The sequence below is a fragment of the Schistocerca serialis genome, chromosome 1 (assembly GCF_023864345.2).
Source record: "Schistocerca serialis cubense isolate TAMUIC-IGC-003099 chromosome 1, iqSchSeri2.2, whole genome shotgun sequence".
Taxonomy (NCBI): Eukaryota; Metazoa; Arthropoda; class Insecta; order Orthoptera; family Acrididae; genus Schistocerca; species Schistocerca serialis.
The window spans coordinates 1,073,240,725-1,073,256,001 of NC_064638.1; the positions used below are offsets into that span (position 1 = coordinate 1,073,240,725).

At 44.4% G+C, this 15,277-nt stretch overlaps 1 protein-coding gene across 1 annotated transcript in view; it reads right to left on the reverse strand.

Moving 5' to 3' along the window:
* The window catches only part of LOC126455468 (uncharacterized), a 549,051-nt gene that overhangs the window by 43,756 nt on the left and 490,018 nt on the right, over positions 1-15,277 (reverse strand). The window contains exon 4 of the mRNA XM_050091224.1: positions 8,934-9,112. Within this exon, the coding sequence (XP_049947181.1) occupies positions 8,934-9,112 (179 nt within the window). The remainder of the gene's footprint in view (positions 1-8,933; positions 9,113-15,277) is intronic.

Genomic DNA, 15,277 nt, shown 5'->3' on the forward strand with positions numbered 1-15,277 from the left:
TGGAAGAGGAAGGGACTGTGCAGTACAAGTCAGATAAACAAGGAGGCAATTGTCGTATGTATTGCCATTTGATGATGATGCTGAAATGATGATGAGAACAAACACCCAGTCCCCGGGGCAGAGAAAATTCCCAACCCGGCCGGGAATCGAACCGGGTACCCCGTGATCCACAGACAGCAACGCTAGCCACTAGATTACGAGCTGCGGACTATTGCCATCTGAAACCACAGGAACATCCACAATTACGATACTACAAAAATAAATCTTCATAACTTCTGTCTTCGTTTCAGATGGAACTGAAAGACGCTGGAACATAACTTATTAAAATCTACTGTGCAGGTAAAGCTAGTACGCTTCTAAAAGGGAACAGTATAGTTACACACAAGTTTCCTCTAGTTCTCGATATCTGTGGAACGTGCAAGCAACTTGCTGATAACGAATGTCTGACGCACTTTCCGTTACTCAAACTTCCAGCACTGACTGACTCGTCTGTTCTAATAGGAATTCTAGTTTAACCTGGAGGGACTTTGAGGAGAACTCGGTATGTCTGGCGTTGTGTGTCGGAAACGTAGTCCAGTACGCAGTAAACTTCTCGGAAAAGAACATTCGCAGGTACAAGCACGCGGAAGGGGAAAAGTAATTAAATTTAAAAATCACGAACAATAAAGAGAAAGCGCAGCACAAAAGCACAATGTAAAGAAGGACGACGAACTGCAGATGGTAAGGCCGAAAAATTTACAGAAAATGTATTGCAAAAGCGCAACAGATGTACCTAAAAACCAGCTGTGTAATTGGGAATTACTTATGTTCTCAGAAAAGTTCTCTCAACGCATGGGCTTTTCCGAAAGTTACATTCTGGGATCCTCCAGTTAATGTTGGGCGGTTTTCTTCGCGGTAATTCCGGAAATAATCGTCCCGCAAAGGTTTCATGAAGATCGTTATCTCTTATGCCAGTGGCCAGTGGTACCCAGTGGCCCGATTATATCCGAAGTCCATGAGTTCCATTGGGTGTCCCATCCGTTCTCGGTTACTGTTTAACTGGAATGTGAACGTTACCTGTGTGCTCTACGCAATAGGTGACGTAACCTAGTCTGCAGCACACTTCCTGAATAGTCTTCACGTATTTCTGACCAGACGCGATAACACGAAAGAAGACTAGACGACGCCAAAAGCTAACCAGTTCATTAAAAGGAAAGAAAGTTAGGGTTTCACTTCACATCAACAACGAGCTCATTAGACACGGGGCACAAGCTCGGACCGTACAAGAACGGGAAAAGAAGTCGTCCCTGCCCTTACAAATAAACCATCCTGCGTTCCACCTTCACCGACTTACGGCAACCATAGAAAAACTAAATCTGAAAGGTTGGATGGGGAACTGAACCCCGCAAATTTAAGTCCTACGTCTTAACCAATACATCAGTATATTGTACCAGCAGCCTCTCCTCGGCAGTATGTAAGATGTTTTAACAAAATTCTAACGTGGCTTAAAGAGTCATTAGACTTTTAGTGTGCAAAAAACAAACTGGTCTTCGAAATCGACACTACATAGTTTGCCACCTGCATATTGTAAACGACGTTACAGGAGCAAATAATGAGTATGGATAAACACTTTATAGGAAATTTATTGATGTCAAGAAGGTTAAAACAAAAAATTTAATAAAATGAAACGCAGAAAAGGAAAGGAGAAAAAGGGATACAGTTACAAAGTAACAGGTTAACTGGGTAACTCATTACGAAAGACTAACTGGTGGTATACAGGAAATGAGTCATTAGTAATAGCTGAAACAAAATTTATTCAAGCGAATATGAAAGCTAATCAATTAGCGTACTCACAATCGATTGATACAGCAATAAACAAACAAAAGGAAAAAAAATCTCCGTTGCATTTCACTGGGAGAGTAGAACACAGCATTCAGAATTTAAGTTTCCAGTGTGCCTGAAAAGAAAAGCTTTTACCATTACGTACAGATGCTTCTAATCTACGGCAATGACATAGGTATCGTAAGTGTGCAAACCATTCAGTTAACATCGGATAACGGATAGGAGCAATTTTAGATGACAATAAGGGAGTGGAACAGAAGTAAGACGGCGACGGTAAAGACATGAATCTGCGATGCTGTCGCAGTTGTTACAAAACTGGAACAGAAGTAATGGGGCAAACTCTATTGTCTAGATAAATTCAGGGAAGGAACTTATCTGCATGCGTTCCACGATACGAGACTACCTGGGTGACGAGGTAGGTAAACGACACCAGGCAACAACCAGGAAACATTCGGATTCATAAGAGTGAGTAAGTATGGAAGAGCCTTTTTCCAGCAGCGCATGAACATGACGACGACGACGACGACGACGACGACGACATGAAACGATAGTGATAACTGTCGGTCTGGAGTAACCGAAGTACCTCTAAATTCATCGCTCGTGAGACCTGAGGAAGACGATCAGGTCAGCCGTCGTAATATTACGCATAAAATTGTAAATACATCTTCTAAATTAAAGAATGGAAAAGAAGAATGGAAAAACTGGTAAAAGCAGAGTTCGGGGGAGATCAGTTTCGATTTCGGAGAAATGTAGGAACACGTGATGCAATACTGAACACGTGAGGCAATACTGAACACGTGAGGCAATACTGAACCTACGGCTTAGAAAATAGGTTAAGGAAAGGCAAACCTACATTGACAGCATTTGTAGACTTAGAGAAGCTTTTGGCAGTGTTGACTGCAATACGCTGTTTGAAATTCTGAAGAGAGCAAGGATAAAATACATGGAGCGAACCACTATTTACAGCTTGTACAGAAACCAGACGGCATGGGTCGAAAGGCATGAAAGGGAAGCAGTGGTTGAGAAGGGAGTGAGACAGGGCTGTAGTCTATAGCCCATGTTATTCAATCAGTAAACTGAGCAAGCAGTAAAGGAAACAAAAGAAAAGTTTGAAGTAAGAATTAAAATTCAGGAAGAAAAAATAAAAACGTTGAGGTTCGCCGATGACATTGTATTTCTGTCACAGAAAGCAAAGGACATGGAAGAGATTTTGAACGGAAAGGACAGTATCTTGAAAGGAGAATACAAGATGAACATCAACAAAAGCGAAACAAAGATAATGAAATGTAGTCGACTGCTAAGGGAATTAGATTAAGAAATGAAACAATTAAAGTAGTAGATGATTTTGCTGTTTGGGCAGTAAAACTGACGATGGGTATTTGTCTGGAGTGTAGCCATGTGTGGAAGTAAAACATGGACGATAAACAGTTTAAACAAGAAGAGACTAGAAGCTTTTGCAATGTGGTGCTACAGAACAATTTTGAAGACTAGATGGATCGATCACGTAATTAATGAGAAGGTACAGAATATACACTACTGGCCATTAAAATTGCTACACTGCGAAGATGACGCGAAATTTAATCGACAGGAAGAAGATACTGCGATATGCAAATGATTAGCTTTTCAGAGCATTCACACAAGGTTGGCGCCGGTGGCGACACCTACAACGTGCTGACATGAGGAATGTTTCCAACCGATTTCTCATACACAAACAGCAGTTGACTGGCGTTGTCTGGTGAAACGTTGTTGTGATGCCTCGTGTAAGGAGGAGAAATGCGTACCATCACGTTTCCGACTTTGATAAAGGTCGGATTGTAGACTATCGCTATTGCGGTTTATCGTATCGCGACATTGCTGCTCGCGTTGGTCGAGATCCAATGACTGTTAGCAGAATATGGAATCGGTGGGTTCAGGGGGGTACTACGGAACGCCGTGCTGGATCCCAACGGCCTCGTATCACTAGTAGTCGAGATGACAGGCATCTTATACGCATGGCTGTAACGGCCCGTGCAGCCACGTCTCCATCCCTGAGTCAACAGATGGGGACGTTTGCAAGACAACAACCATCTGCACGAACAGTTCGACGACGTTTGCAGCAGCATGGACTATCAGCTCGGAGACCATGGCTGCGGTTACCCTTGACGCTGCCTCACAGACAGGAGTGCATGCGATGGTGTACTCAACGACAAACCTGGGTGCACGAGTGGCAAAACATCATTTTTTCGGATGAATCCAGGTTCTGTTTACAGCATCGTTATGGTCGCAACCGTGTTTGGCGACATCACAGGGAACGCACATTGGAAACGTGTATTCGTCATCGCCATACTGGCGTATCACCCGGCGTGATGGTATGGAGTGCCATTGGTTACACGTCTCGGTCACCTCTTGCTCGCATTGACGGCACTTTGAACAGTGGACGTTACATTTCAGATGTGTTACGACCCGTGGCTCTACCCTTCATTCGATCCCTGCGAAACCCTGCATTTCTGCTGGATAATGCACGACCGCATGTTGCAGGTCCTGTACGGGCCATTCTGGATACAGGAAATGTTCCACTGCTGCCCTGGCCAGCATATTCTCCAGATCTCTCACCAATTGAAAACGTCTGGTCAATGGTGGCCGAGCAACTGGCTCATCACAATACGCCAGTCACTACTCTTGATGAACTGTGATATCGTGTTGAAGCTGCATGGGCAGCTGTACCTGTACACGCCATCCAATTTCTGTTTGACTCAATGCCCAGGCGTATCAAGGCCGTTATTACGGCCAGAGATGGTTGTTCTGGGTACTGATTTCTCAGGATCTATGCACCCAAATGGCGTGAAAATGTAATCACATGTCAGTTCTAGTATAATATATTTGTCCAATGAATACCCGTTTATAATCTGCATTTCTTCTTGGTGTAGCAATTTTAATGGCCAGTAGTGTAATTGGGGAGACAAGGAATCTGTGGCACAACTTGACCAGAAGAAGAGATCTGTTGATAGGACACATTCTGAGACATCAAGGGACCACCAGTTTAGTATTGGAGGGGAGCGTGGGTAGTAGAAGTCGTAGAGGGAGACCAAGGGATGAGTACGTAGGCAGATTCAGAAATATGTGGGCTGCAGTAGCTAGTCGGACATGAAGAGGCTTGCACAAGATAGAGTAGCAGGGAGAGCTTCATCAAACCAGTATTTGGGCTAGAGACAACAATAACAACAACAACAACGTCAACAACAACAAGTTAAACCTTTGGTAAAATCGAGGAATTGTATCTCTTAAATGATGAAATAAGCTAGAAAATGTTGTTTATACTACATCGAGCTCTACGGGGAATATGCTAGTAAAGATTAAGATTTTAGTGAAATCCACTGTTAGTTTATAGGCACTGGTATTTCAATCATCCTCGTAACGCTCCAAAAATGAGAGGTGATGTCCTTCAAAATGATAGTACCATGAGTGACACCGCTGTAGATGCAGGGTGATGATACTCTGATTAAAACCGCTTCTTACTTGACGTTTGTCGGAGGAGGGGATTAGGGTTTTGCGTCCCGTTGACTGTGATGTCATTAGAGACGGAGCAGAAGCTCGGGTTACCGAAGTATGGGGAAGGATACCAGCCGTGCCCTTTCAAAGGAACCATTTCGGCATTTGCCCGGAGGAATTTAGGATAATTACGGAAAATCTAAATCTGGATGGCCGGACAGGGATTTGAACAGTCAAAGTAGTTGCCTTTGGGAGCTATACATCGGCGGAGTCGTCGTTCCCAGTCTTTACAGCAGCGCTGAAAGTCTTCAACTGGTAGGTTCGTTAACAAGTCGTTCACATTATTTTGAATGTTCTCCGGAGTCACAAAATGATGTTGATTTACAACATTTTTTCAATTCTGGGCACACTTCTTCGACTGTCCATCTGCTCAGTTGTGAGGTTTTTCGGCACCATTTTGGCACAACTCTTTCGCACGCGCAAATCCACGGTCAAAATTTGACGGTGAAAGAGTTCAACAGGTCAGCCATCATCCTTATTGTTAAGCGTAGGTCCGATCTCACAAGGCCAGGCACACGTTCTACCTTCTCGTCGGTTTTTGAAGTTGAAGGTCACACTGAGCGAGGTTCATCTTCAATGTGTTCTCGGCCTTCCAAAAACGGTCTGTGCCAGCTAAAAACTTGCGCTCTTGGTAAGGAGTGCTGCCCACATATCTGTTTCAACTTTTCAAAAGGTCACACTCAAGGTTTCCCCAAGTTTAACACAAAACGTTAAGACATAACGTTGCTCTAAATTCTGCCGTTCCATTTTCGTAACACGCAACTAAAACACAACAACAATGACGCCGGTCTCAATGATCACGTGATGACTGTACAGAGCTGAAACTCGGACTGAGTATCTGGAGGCCACGTACCATTAGTCTACATAGGTAGAGGGTTTGGGTTGGGTTGTTTGGAGGAGGAGACCAGACAGCGAGGTCATCGGTCTCATCTACATCTACATTTATACTCCGCAAGCCACCCAACGGTGTGTGGCGAAGGGCACTTTACGTGCCACTGTCATTACCTCCCTTTTCTGTTCCAGTCGCGTATAGTCCGCGTGAAGAACGACTGCCGGAAAGCCTCCGTGCGCGCTCGAATCTCTCTAATTTTACATTCGTGATCTCCTCGGGAGGTGTAAGTAGGGGGAAGCAACATATTCGATACCTCATCCGAAACGCACCCTCTCGAAACCTGGACAGCAAGCTACACCGCGATGCAGAGCGCCTCTCTTGTAGAGACTGCCACTTGGGTTTGCTAAACATCTCCGTAACGCTATCAGGCTTACCAAATAACCCTGTGTCGAAACGCGCCGCTCTTCTTTAGATCTTCTCTATCTCCTCCGTCAACCCGACCTGGTACGGATCCCACACTGATGAGCAATACTCAAGTATAGGTCGAACGAGTGTTTTGTAAGCCACCTCCTTTGTTGATGGACTACATTTTCTAAGGACTCTCCCAAAGAATCTCAACCTGGTACCCGCCTTACCAACAATTAATTTTATATGATCATTCCACTTCAAATCGTTCCGCACGCATACTCCCAGATATTTTACAGAAGTAACTGCTACCAGTGTTTGTTCCGCTATCATATAATCATACAATAAAGGATCCTTCTTTCTATGTATTCGCAATACATTACATCGGATTATGGAAGGAGGGGGAAGGAAGTCGGCCGTGCCCTTTCAAGGAACCATCCTGGCATTTGTCTGGAGCGATTTAGGGAAATCACGGAAAACCTAAATCAAGATGGCCGGACGCGGGATTGAACCGTCGTCCTCCCGAATGCGAGTCCAGTGTGCTAGCCACTGCGCCACCTCGCTCAGTCACAACACAAGTAGAACAACACAGTGTTGCCAGATCGCTCTCAGTGTTGTCAGTCTCATTACGTTTCTGATACACATCGTATATGTTCTTGAGGACAATATTATGGAAATGTAAGAGGAGGTAGATGAAGATGAAATGGGAGATATGATACTGCGTGAAGAGTTTGACAGAGCACTGAAAGACCTGAGTCGAAACAAGGCCCCCGGAGTAGACAACATTCCATTAGAACTACTGACAGCCTTGGGAGAGCCAGTCCTGACAAAACACTACCATCTGGTGAGCAATATGTATGAGACAGGGGAAATTCCCTCAGACTTCAAGAAAAATATAATAATTCCAATCCCAAAGAAAGCAGGTGTTGACAGATGTGAAAATTACCCAACTATCAGTTAAAGAAGTCACAGCTACAAAATACTAACGCGAATTCTTTACAGACGAATGGAAAAACTGGTAGAAGCCGACCTCGGGGAAGATCAGTTTGCATTCCATAGAAATGTTGGAACACGTGAGGCAATACTGACCCTACGACTTATCTTAGAAGAAAGATTAAGGAAAGGCAAACCTACGTTTCTAGCATTTGTAGACTTAGAGAAAGCTTTTGACAATGTTGATTGGAATACTCTCTTCAAGTTCTGAAGGTGGCAGGGGTAAAATACAGGGAGCGAAAGGCTATTTACAATTTGTACAGAATCCGGATGGCAGTTATAAGGGTCGAGGGGTATGAAAGGGAAGCAGTGGTTGAGAAGGGAGTGAGACAGGGCTGTAGCCTATCCCCGATGTTATTCAGTCTGTATATTGAGCAAGCAGTAAAGGAAACAAAAGAAAAATTCGGAGTAGGTATTAAAATCCATGGAGAAGACATAAAAACTTTAAGGTTCACCGATGACATTGTAATTCTGTCAGAGACAGCAAAGGACTTGGAAGAGCAGTTGAACGGAATGGACAGTGTCTTGAAAGGAGGGTATAAGATGAACATCAACAAAAGCAAAACAAGGATAATGGAATGTAGTCGAATTAAGTAGGGTGATGCTGAGGAAATTAGATTAGGAAATGAGACACTTACAGTAGTAGATGAGTTTTGCTATTTGGGGAGCAAAATAACTGATGATGGTCGAAGTAGAGAGGATATAAAATGGAGACTGGCAATGGCAAGGAAAAGGTTTCTGAAGAAGAGAAATTTGTTAACATCTAGTATAGATTTAAGTGTCAGGAAGTCGTTTCTGAAAGTATTTTTATGGAGTGTAGCCATGTATGGAAGTGAAACAGGGCGATAAATAGTTTGGACAAGAAGAGAATAGAAGCTTTCGTAATGTGGTGCTACAGAAGAATGCTGAAGATTAGATGGGTAGATCACATAAATAACGAGAAGGTATTGAATAGAATTGGGGAGAAGAGGAGTTTGTGACACAACTTGACTAGAAGAAGGGATCGGTTGGTAGGACATGTTCTGAGGCATCAAGGGATCACCAATTTAGTACTGGAGGGCAGCGTGGAGGGTAAAAATCGTAGAGGGAGACCAAGAGATGAATACACTACGCAGATTCAGAAAGATGTAGGCTGCAGTAGGTACTGGGAGATGATGAAGGTTGTACAGGATAGAGTAGCATGGAGAGCTGCATCAAACCAGTCTCAGAACTGAAGACCACAACAACAACAACAACAACAACAACAACCATGATCAAAGAACTTCGGCAGCGCAATCGTACTTCACTTGCAAGGCGCAAAGCGTGAAGTGACAGGCAGTTTTAGCGAGAGTGTGGCAGCATGCGGCTGGGTTACCTGGTGGTGGTGAGCGGGAGGGAGCACGGTGGTTGCGGAGGCGGCCTTGCTGGAGGAGGTCTCGGTGCCGAAGCCAGAGTCCTGTACGGCGCTGCTGCCCGCACTGCTCGTGCCGCTGCCGTCGCCGCTCTTGGGCTGCTTCCGATGCGTCGCGCCGCTCGACGCTCCGTCGCTGCCTCCTACAACCCCATAGCAACCGTGACATTTGTGCAAATAAGGAGAGAGAGAGAGAGGAGAGGAGAGGAGAGAGAGAGAGAGAGAGAGAGAGAGTTTTTTTACTACTACTACTACTACTACTACTACAACTACCAATAATAATAATAATAATAACCAAAGTGTGAAATTTTACCGTACCGTTTTACCGAACCAATTCAGTTCCAAGTAAGTCTTCCGTCTTCCCTTTTCTATGACAGGTGACTTCATTCACGCGCACATACGCTCATTCACACTAACATAAAGCACGTACAAATACGAAATCAGAGTAGTATTGTACACCCACAGTGATAAGCCGAAACATTACGATCACTGCCCACCGCGGCGTTGGATGCCGCCTGGTGACGTTATGTGCATGTGACGCGGTAAGGAAGTATTTAAGTCGAGCAGAGACGGAAGATATTGGCTGCATATGGAGAAATCCACTGAGATAAGCGACTTTGTCAAAGGAGGAACCCTGACAGCAACGCCACCGTGTTGAACAATGCTTTTCGTGCAGTCATAGGAGGTCGTGTTACGACTCAAACTGAGCGTAATAGGCTGCATGATGCGCAACTTCACTCCCGACGTCCATGGCGAGGTCCGTCTTTGCAACCACGACACCATGCAACGCGGTACAGATGGACCCTAAAACACACCGAATGGACCGTTCAGGATTGGCATTACGTTGTGTTCGCCGATGAGTGTCGCATATGCCTTCAACCAGACAATCGTGGGAGACGTGTTTGGAGTCAACCCGGTCAGGCTGAACGCCTTAGACACACTGTCCAGCAAGTGCAGCAAGGTGGGGGTTCCCTGCTGTTTCGGGGTGGCATTATGTGGGGCCGACGTGCGCTGCTTGTGGTCATGGATGCGCCGTAACTGCTGTACGATACGTGAATGCCATCTTTCGACCGATAGTGCAACCATATCGGCAGCATAATGGCGAGGCATTCGTCTTCATGGACGACAATTCGCACCTTCATCGTGTACATTTTGTGAATGACTTCCTTCAGGACAACGACATCGCTCGACTAGAGTGGCCGGCATGTTCTCCATGTCAGCCTGTCGAGCATGCCTGGGACAGATTGAAAGGGGCTGTTTATGGATGACATGACCCATCAACTACTCTGAGGGATCTACGCCGATTCGCCCTTGAGTGGGACAATCTGGACCAACCGTGTCTTGATGAACTTGTGGATAGTATGCCACGACCAATACAGGCATCCATCAATGCTAGATGACGTGCTGCTGGGCATTAGAGGTACCAGTGTGTACAGCAATCTGGACCACCACCTCTGAACTCTCACTGTATGGTGGTACAATATGTAATGTATGGTTTTCATGAACAATAAAAAGGGCGGAAATGATGTTTAAGTTGATCTCTATCCCAGTTTTCTGTACAGGTTCCGGAACTCTCGGAACCAAGATGATGCAAAAGTTTTTTTTTTATGTGTGTATTATTACGCAGACCCTGTGAACAAATCTGAGGCCAGTTGATGATGATGATTGGTTTGTGGGGCCCTTAACTGCGCATTCATCAGCGCCCGTACAAAGTCCCAATTTTTACACACTCCAATGTTTTTCACAGCTTAATCTAGCCGCTGTCACGAATGATGAAGATGATGAAATGATTAGGACAACACGAAGACCCAGTCCCCCGGCAGAGAAAATTCCAAACCCGGCCGGGAATCGAACCCGAGACCCCGCATCCAGAGGCAGCAACGCTAGCCACCAGCTGCGGACAGAGGACAGTTATTTACAGGAATTACGTCACTTGTGCGTAGAGACCTGGTGCCACCTGGTGCCACACAGCTCCACAAATCTGCCGATGAACTGTAGAATCAATGATATGTTGCGTTACAAAGATGGTCCAACGAGCTACTAAGCAGGTGGTCATAATGTTTTGACTCGTCGCGTGTGTGTGTGTGTGTGTGTGTGTGTGTGTGTGTGTGTGTGTGTGTGTTTTCCACGATACCTCTTGAGCAATTTGACGGAACTCTGAATATGCATGATGTTTCAAAGTCTTTGCGCAAACGTCTAGCGCTGATAGATCACGTCATAGGAAACATTTGTTGGGGACAAAATGTTCACTAACACTTCTCTCTAGGTGTTCTTTTGTACTGGTTATACCCAGAGTATGAATACTTACGCAGTGAGCATTCGGATGTGTAGAACAACAGTTCTGTCCGCAACATCTGCATCTCAGGTCACGTGATTTTGGGACGGCGCATTTTAATCCGTGTAGCGCTTACCATATTTTGAGTCTTAGTACTTCGCTGCTACGGTTGTATCACCTTCTGAACCACCGTGAAACTTTGATTACGCGTTTAATAGTGATTTTAACAATTTCATAGCAGGAACTGAAGTTAGCTGAAAGATGTGAAGAGCGATTCATTTTGTGCTTTTTCGCCACAGTATCATAACTCATTTTATAGTTTATTTACTTTTTTCGGTAGAGAGATAGGAAGTAAAGCCAGCAATAGTTTTTTTTAGTTTTCTATTGCACTTGTTCATATTGTGGAATCTCTGTTCTCATTAAGTACTTTACAATGACACTGTATAAGAAACTGTTTCTCGCAAAAATACTACATACACACAAGGGTTTGAGAACCCTCATAAATTGGAGGAAATTACCCATCACGTATAAATTTTGTCTGTATATGAACATGGCACCAATATGCATACACTGACTGGCAGTTTACTCAAACACACTTGCAAATTTATGAAGCACTTGTCTCGTAAACACTTAGTCATGAAGTCGCAAAAATTATCTCAGCAACACAATACTATAATCCCGTGCCCCGATTTTTTCAATATATAAAGCGCCTCATATCAATTTGACATTTACAGTTATGCATGAAAAGTAACAGGTACTCCTTTCACATACTTCTTTACATTCGTAGTAAAGATAATACTGTATCATAGATGTTACTCTAATACTCAAAAGTGCAACAACGCATATAATACAAGGTGAATATACGTAATCTTCAATAATCAAACATGCAACAACATACATAAAACAAATGTATATAAAACAAGGCAAATAGGTATAATCTTTAGTAAGTATAATCTTTAAGCTTCGCTATTGCCGCAAATTGTAGACAAGCAGCATCGTCCCAAAATCACGTGACTAGCCCGGTTTGATGTTGAGAACATGCGCAGTAGGATATGCTTATTCCATAGATATACACACTCTCAGAGGCGGCACGGCGTAAGCATTTGCGGCGCGCGTATGCAATGCGTGTTGCCTATGATCCAGTCATCTGCTTCGCGTGAAAGACGGTAGACCGAGCAAAATTAAAAATTTCTGGCTCGCTTCTAAAGTATCTTTCTCCGCTCAGAGGCACTTAGTCTTCATGTTTTCTTGTTCGAAATTCCTCCATCAGTTTACTGCGGTAGGTGATAAGCAGTTCACCTTGTTAGTAAATCCATCGAGTTCGGTGAACTCTCGTCGTCTCAGACCTGGTGAAAATTAAGCGACGCCTAGAAGTGGTCGGGAAGTGCCAGTGAACATTTTACATCTACGAGGTGAATTCAAAATATAACACCTCTTCTTTTTCCTCGCAGAATAATTACGCGAAAACTGTGATATTTGCTTCACTTCTTGATGTAATCTCCCTGCAGCAGCACACATTTTTTACAACGTCGACGCCATTATTCCATGGTCGCTATGAATGCTGCTTTAGGAGACTTGTTTGACCACTGGAAAAACCGCTGATTCAGTGGCGGCACAGGTAGTGAATGTGTGACCACGGAGAATGTCTTTGATCGTTGAAAACAGTCGAAAGTCGCTAGGAACCAGGCAGAGTGAGCGTGGAGCATAAGAAATCATTTCGAAGTTGTTATGAATAAACCGCAGCGTCGCGTTCGCCCGACTTGCTGACGCTTTGCCTTGGTGAAAGGACACACAGGCAGTCTTTTCCGGCCGTTTTATACGCAGTGCTGAAAGGAGCATCTACAGGTTGTACACGTGGACAAGAATAAAACATTCCCGGATTTCCCCATTAAAAATACACTTTTTCGGGGTGAAACCGCACTTCTTCGGGGTGAAAACGCACTTTCATTGAATTCGAAAGTAAAATTCTATGTACCGACTTGACAGAAAATCCTAGGAAGTTCTGGTCTTACGTTAAATCAGTAAGTGGCTCGAAACAGCATATCCAGACACTACGGGATGATGATGGCATTGAAACAGAGGATGACACGCGTAAAGCTGAAATACTAAACACCTTTTTCCAAAGCTGTTTCACAGAGGAAGACCGCACTGCAGTTCCTTCTCTAAATCCTCGCACAAACGAAAAAATGGCTGACATCGAAATAAGTGTCCAAGGAATAGAAAAGCAACTGGAACCACTCAATAGAGGAAAGTCCACTGGACCTGACGGGATACCAATTCGATTCTACACAGAGTACGCGAAAGAACTTGCCCCCCTTCTAACAGCCGTGTACCGCAAGTCTCTAGAGGAACGGAGGGTTCCAAATGATTGGAAAAGAGCACAGATAGTCCCAGTCTTCAAGAAGGGTCGTCGAGCAGATGCGCAAAACTATAGACCTATATCTCTTACGTCGATCTCTTGTAGAATTTTAGAACATGTTTTTTGCTCGCGTATCATGTCATTTCTGGAAACCCAGAATCTACTATGTAGGAATCAACATGGATTCCGGAAACAGCGATCGTGTGAGACCCAACTCGCCTTATTTGTTCATGAGACCCAGAAAATATTAGATACAGGCTCCCAGGTAGATGCTATTTTTCTTGACTTCCGGAAGGCGTTCGATACAGTTCCGCACTGTCGCCTGATAAGCAAAGTAAGAGCCTACGGAATATCAGACCAGCTGTGTGGCTGGATTGAGGAGTTTTTGGCAAACAGAACACAGCATGTTGTTATCAATGGAGAGACGTCTACAGACGTTAAAGTAACCTCTGGCGTGCCACAGGGGAGTGTTATGGGACCATTGCTTTTCACAATATATATAAATGACTTAGTAGATAGTGTCGGAAGTTCCATGCGGCTTTTCGCGGATGATGCTGTAGTATACAGAGAAGTTGCTGCATTAGAAAATTGTAGCGAAATACAGGAAGATCTGCAGCGGATAGGCACTTGGTGCAGGGAGTGGCAACTGACCCTTAACATAGACAAATGTAATGTATTGCGAATACATAGAAAGAAGGATCCTTTATTGTATGATTATATGATAGCGGAACAAACACTGGTAGCAGTTACTTCTGTAAAATATCTGGGAGTAAGCGTACGGAACGATTTGAAGTGGAATGATCATATAAAACTAATTGTTGGTAAGGCGGGTACCAGGTTGAGATTCATTGGGAGAGTGCTTAGAAAATGTAGTCCATCAACAAAGGAGGTGGCTTACAAAGCACTCGTTCGACCTATACTTGAGTATTGCTCATCAGTGTGGGATCCGTACCAGGTCGGGTTGACGGAGGAGATAGAGAAGATCCAAAGAAGAGCGGCGCGTTTCGTCACTGGGTTATTTGGTAACCGTGATAGCGTTACGGAGATGTTTAATAAACTCAAGTGGCAGACTCTGCAAGAGAGGCGCTCTGCATCGCGGTGTAGCTTGCTCGCCAGGTTTCGAGAGGATGCGTTTCTGGATGAGGTATCGAATATATTGCTTCCCCCTACTTATACTTCCCGAGGAGATCACGAATGTAAAATCAGAGAGATTAGAGCGCGCACGGAGGCTTTCAGACAGTCGTTCTTCCCGCGAACCATACGCGACTGGAACAGGAAAGGGAGGTAATGACAGTGGCACGTAAGGTGCCCTCCGCCACACACCGTTGGGTGGCTTGCGGAGTATCAATGTAGATGTAGATGTACCCCGGGTAAAAGTACATTTCTTTCAGTTATAAGTGACATCCTTTCCCAGGAGCTGTAAAACGTATCAATTCTTTGAACGGTAAGTGTGCTCATCACCGGCGTAGAATTTCCAGGCACCCCCAACAAACAGTAACACATTTTGGAAAGATCTTAAATGCGCGGCAAGATGTATACTGCATATTTTAATATTACGGCAGTACAAATACGAATTCACCAAATACAGCACGGTAGTTTCCGAACACAGAACACCGACATACAAGAAGTGGATCGCCCTGCTACGATACGGAAACAAGAAACCGTAGTAGCGCT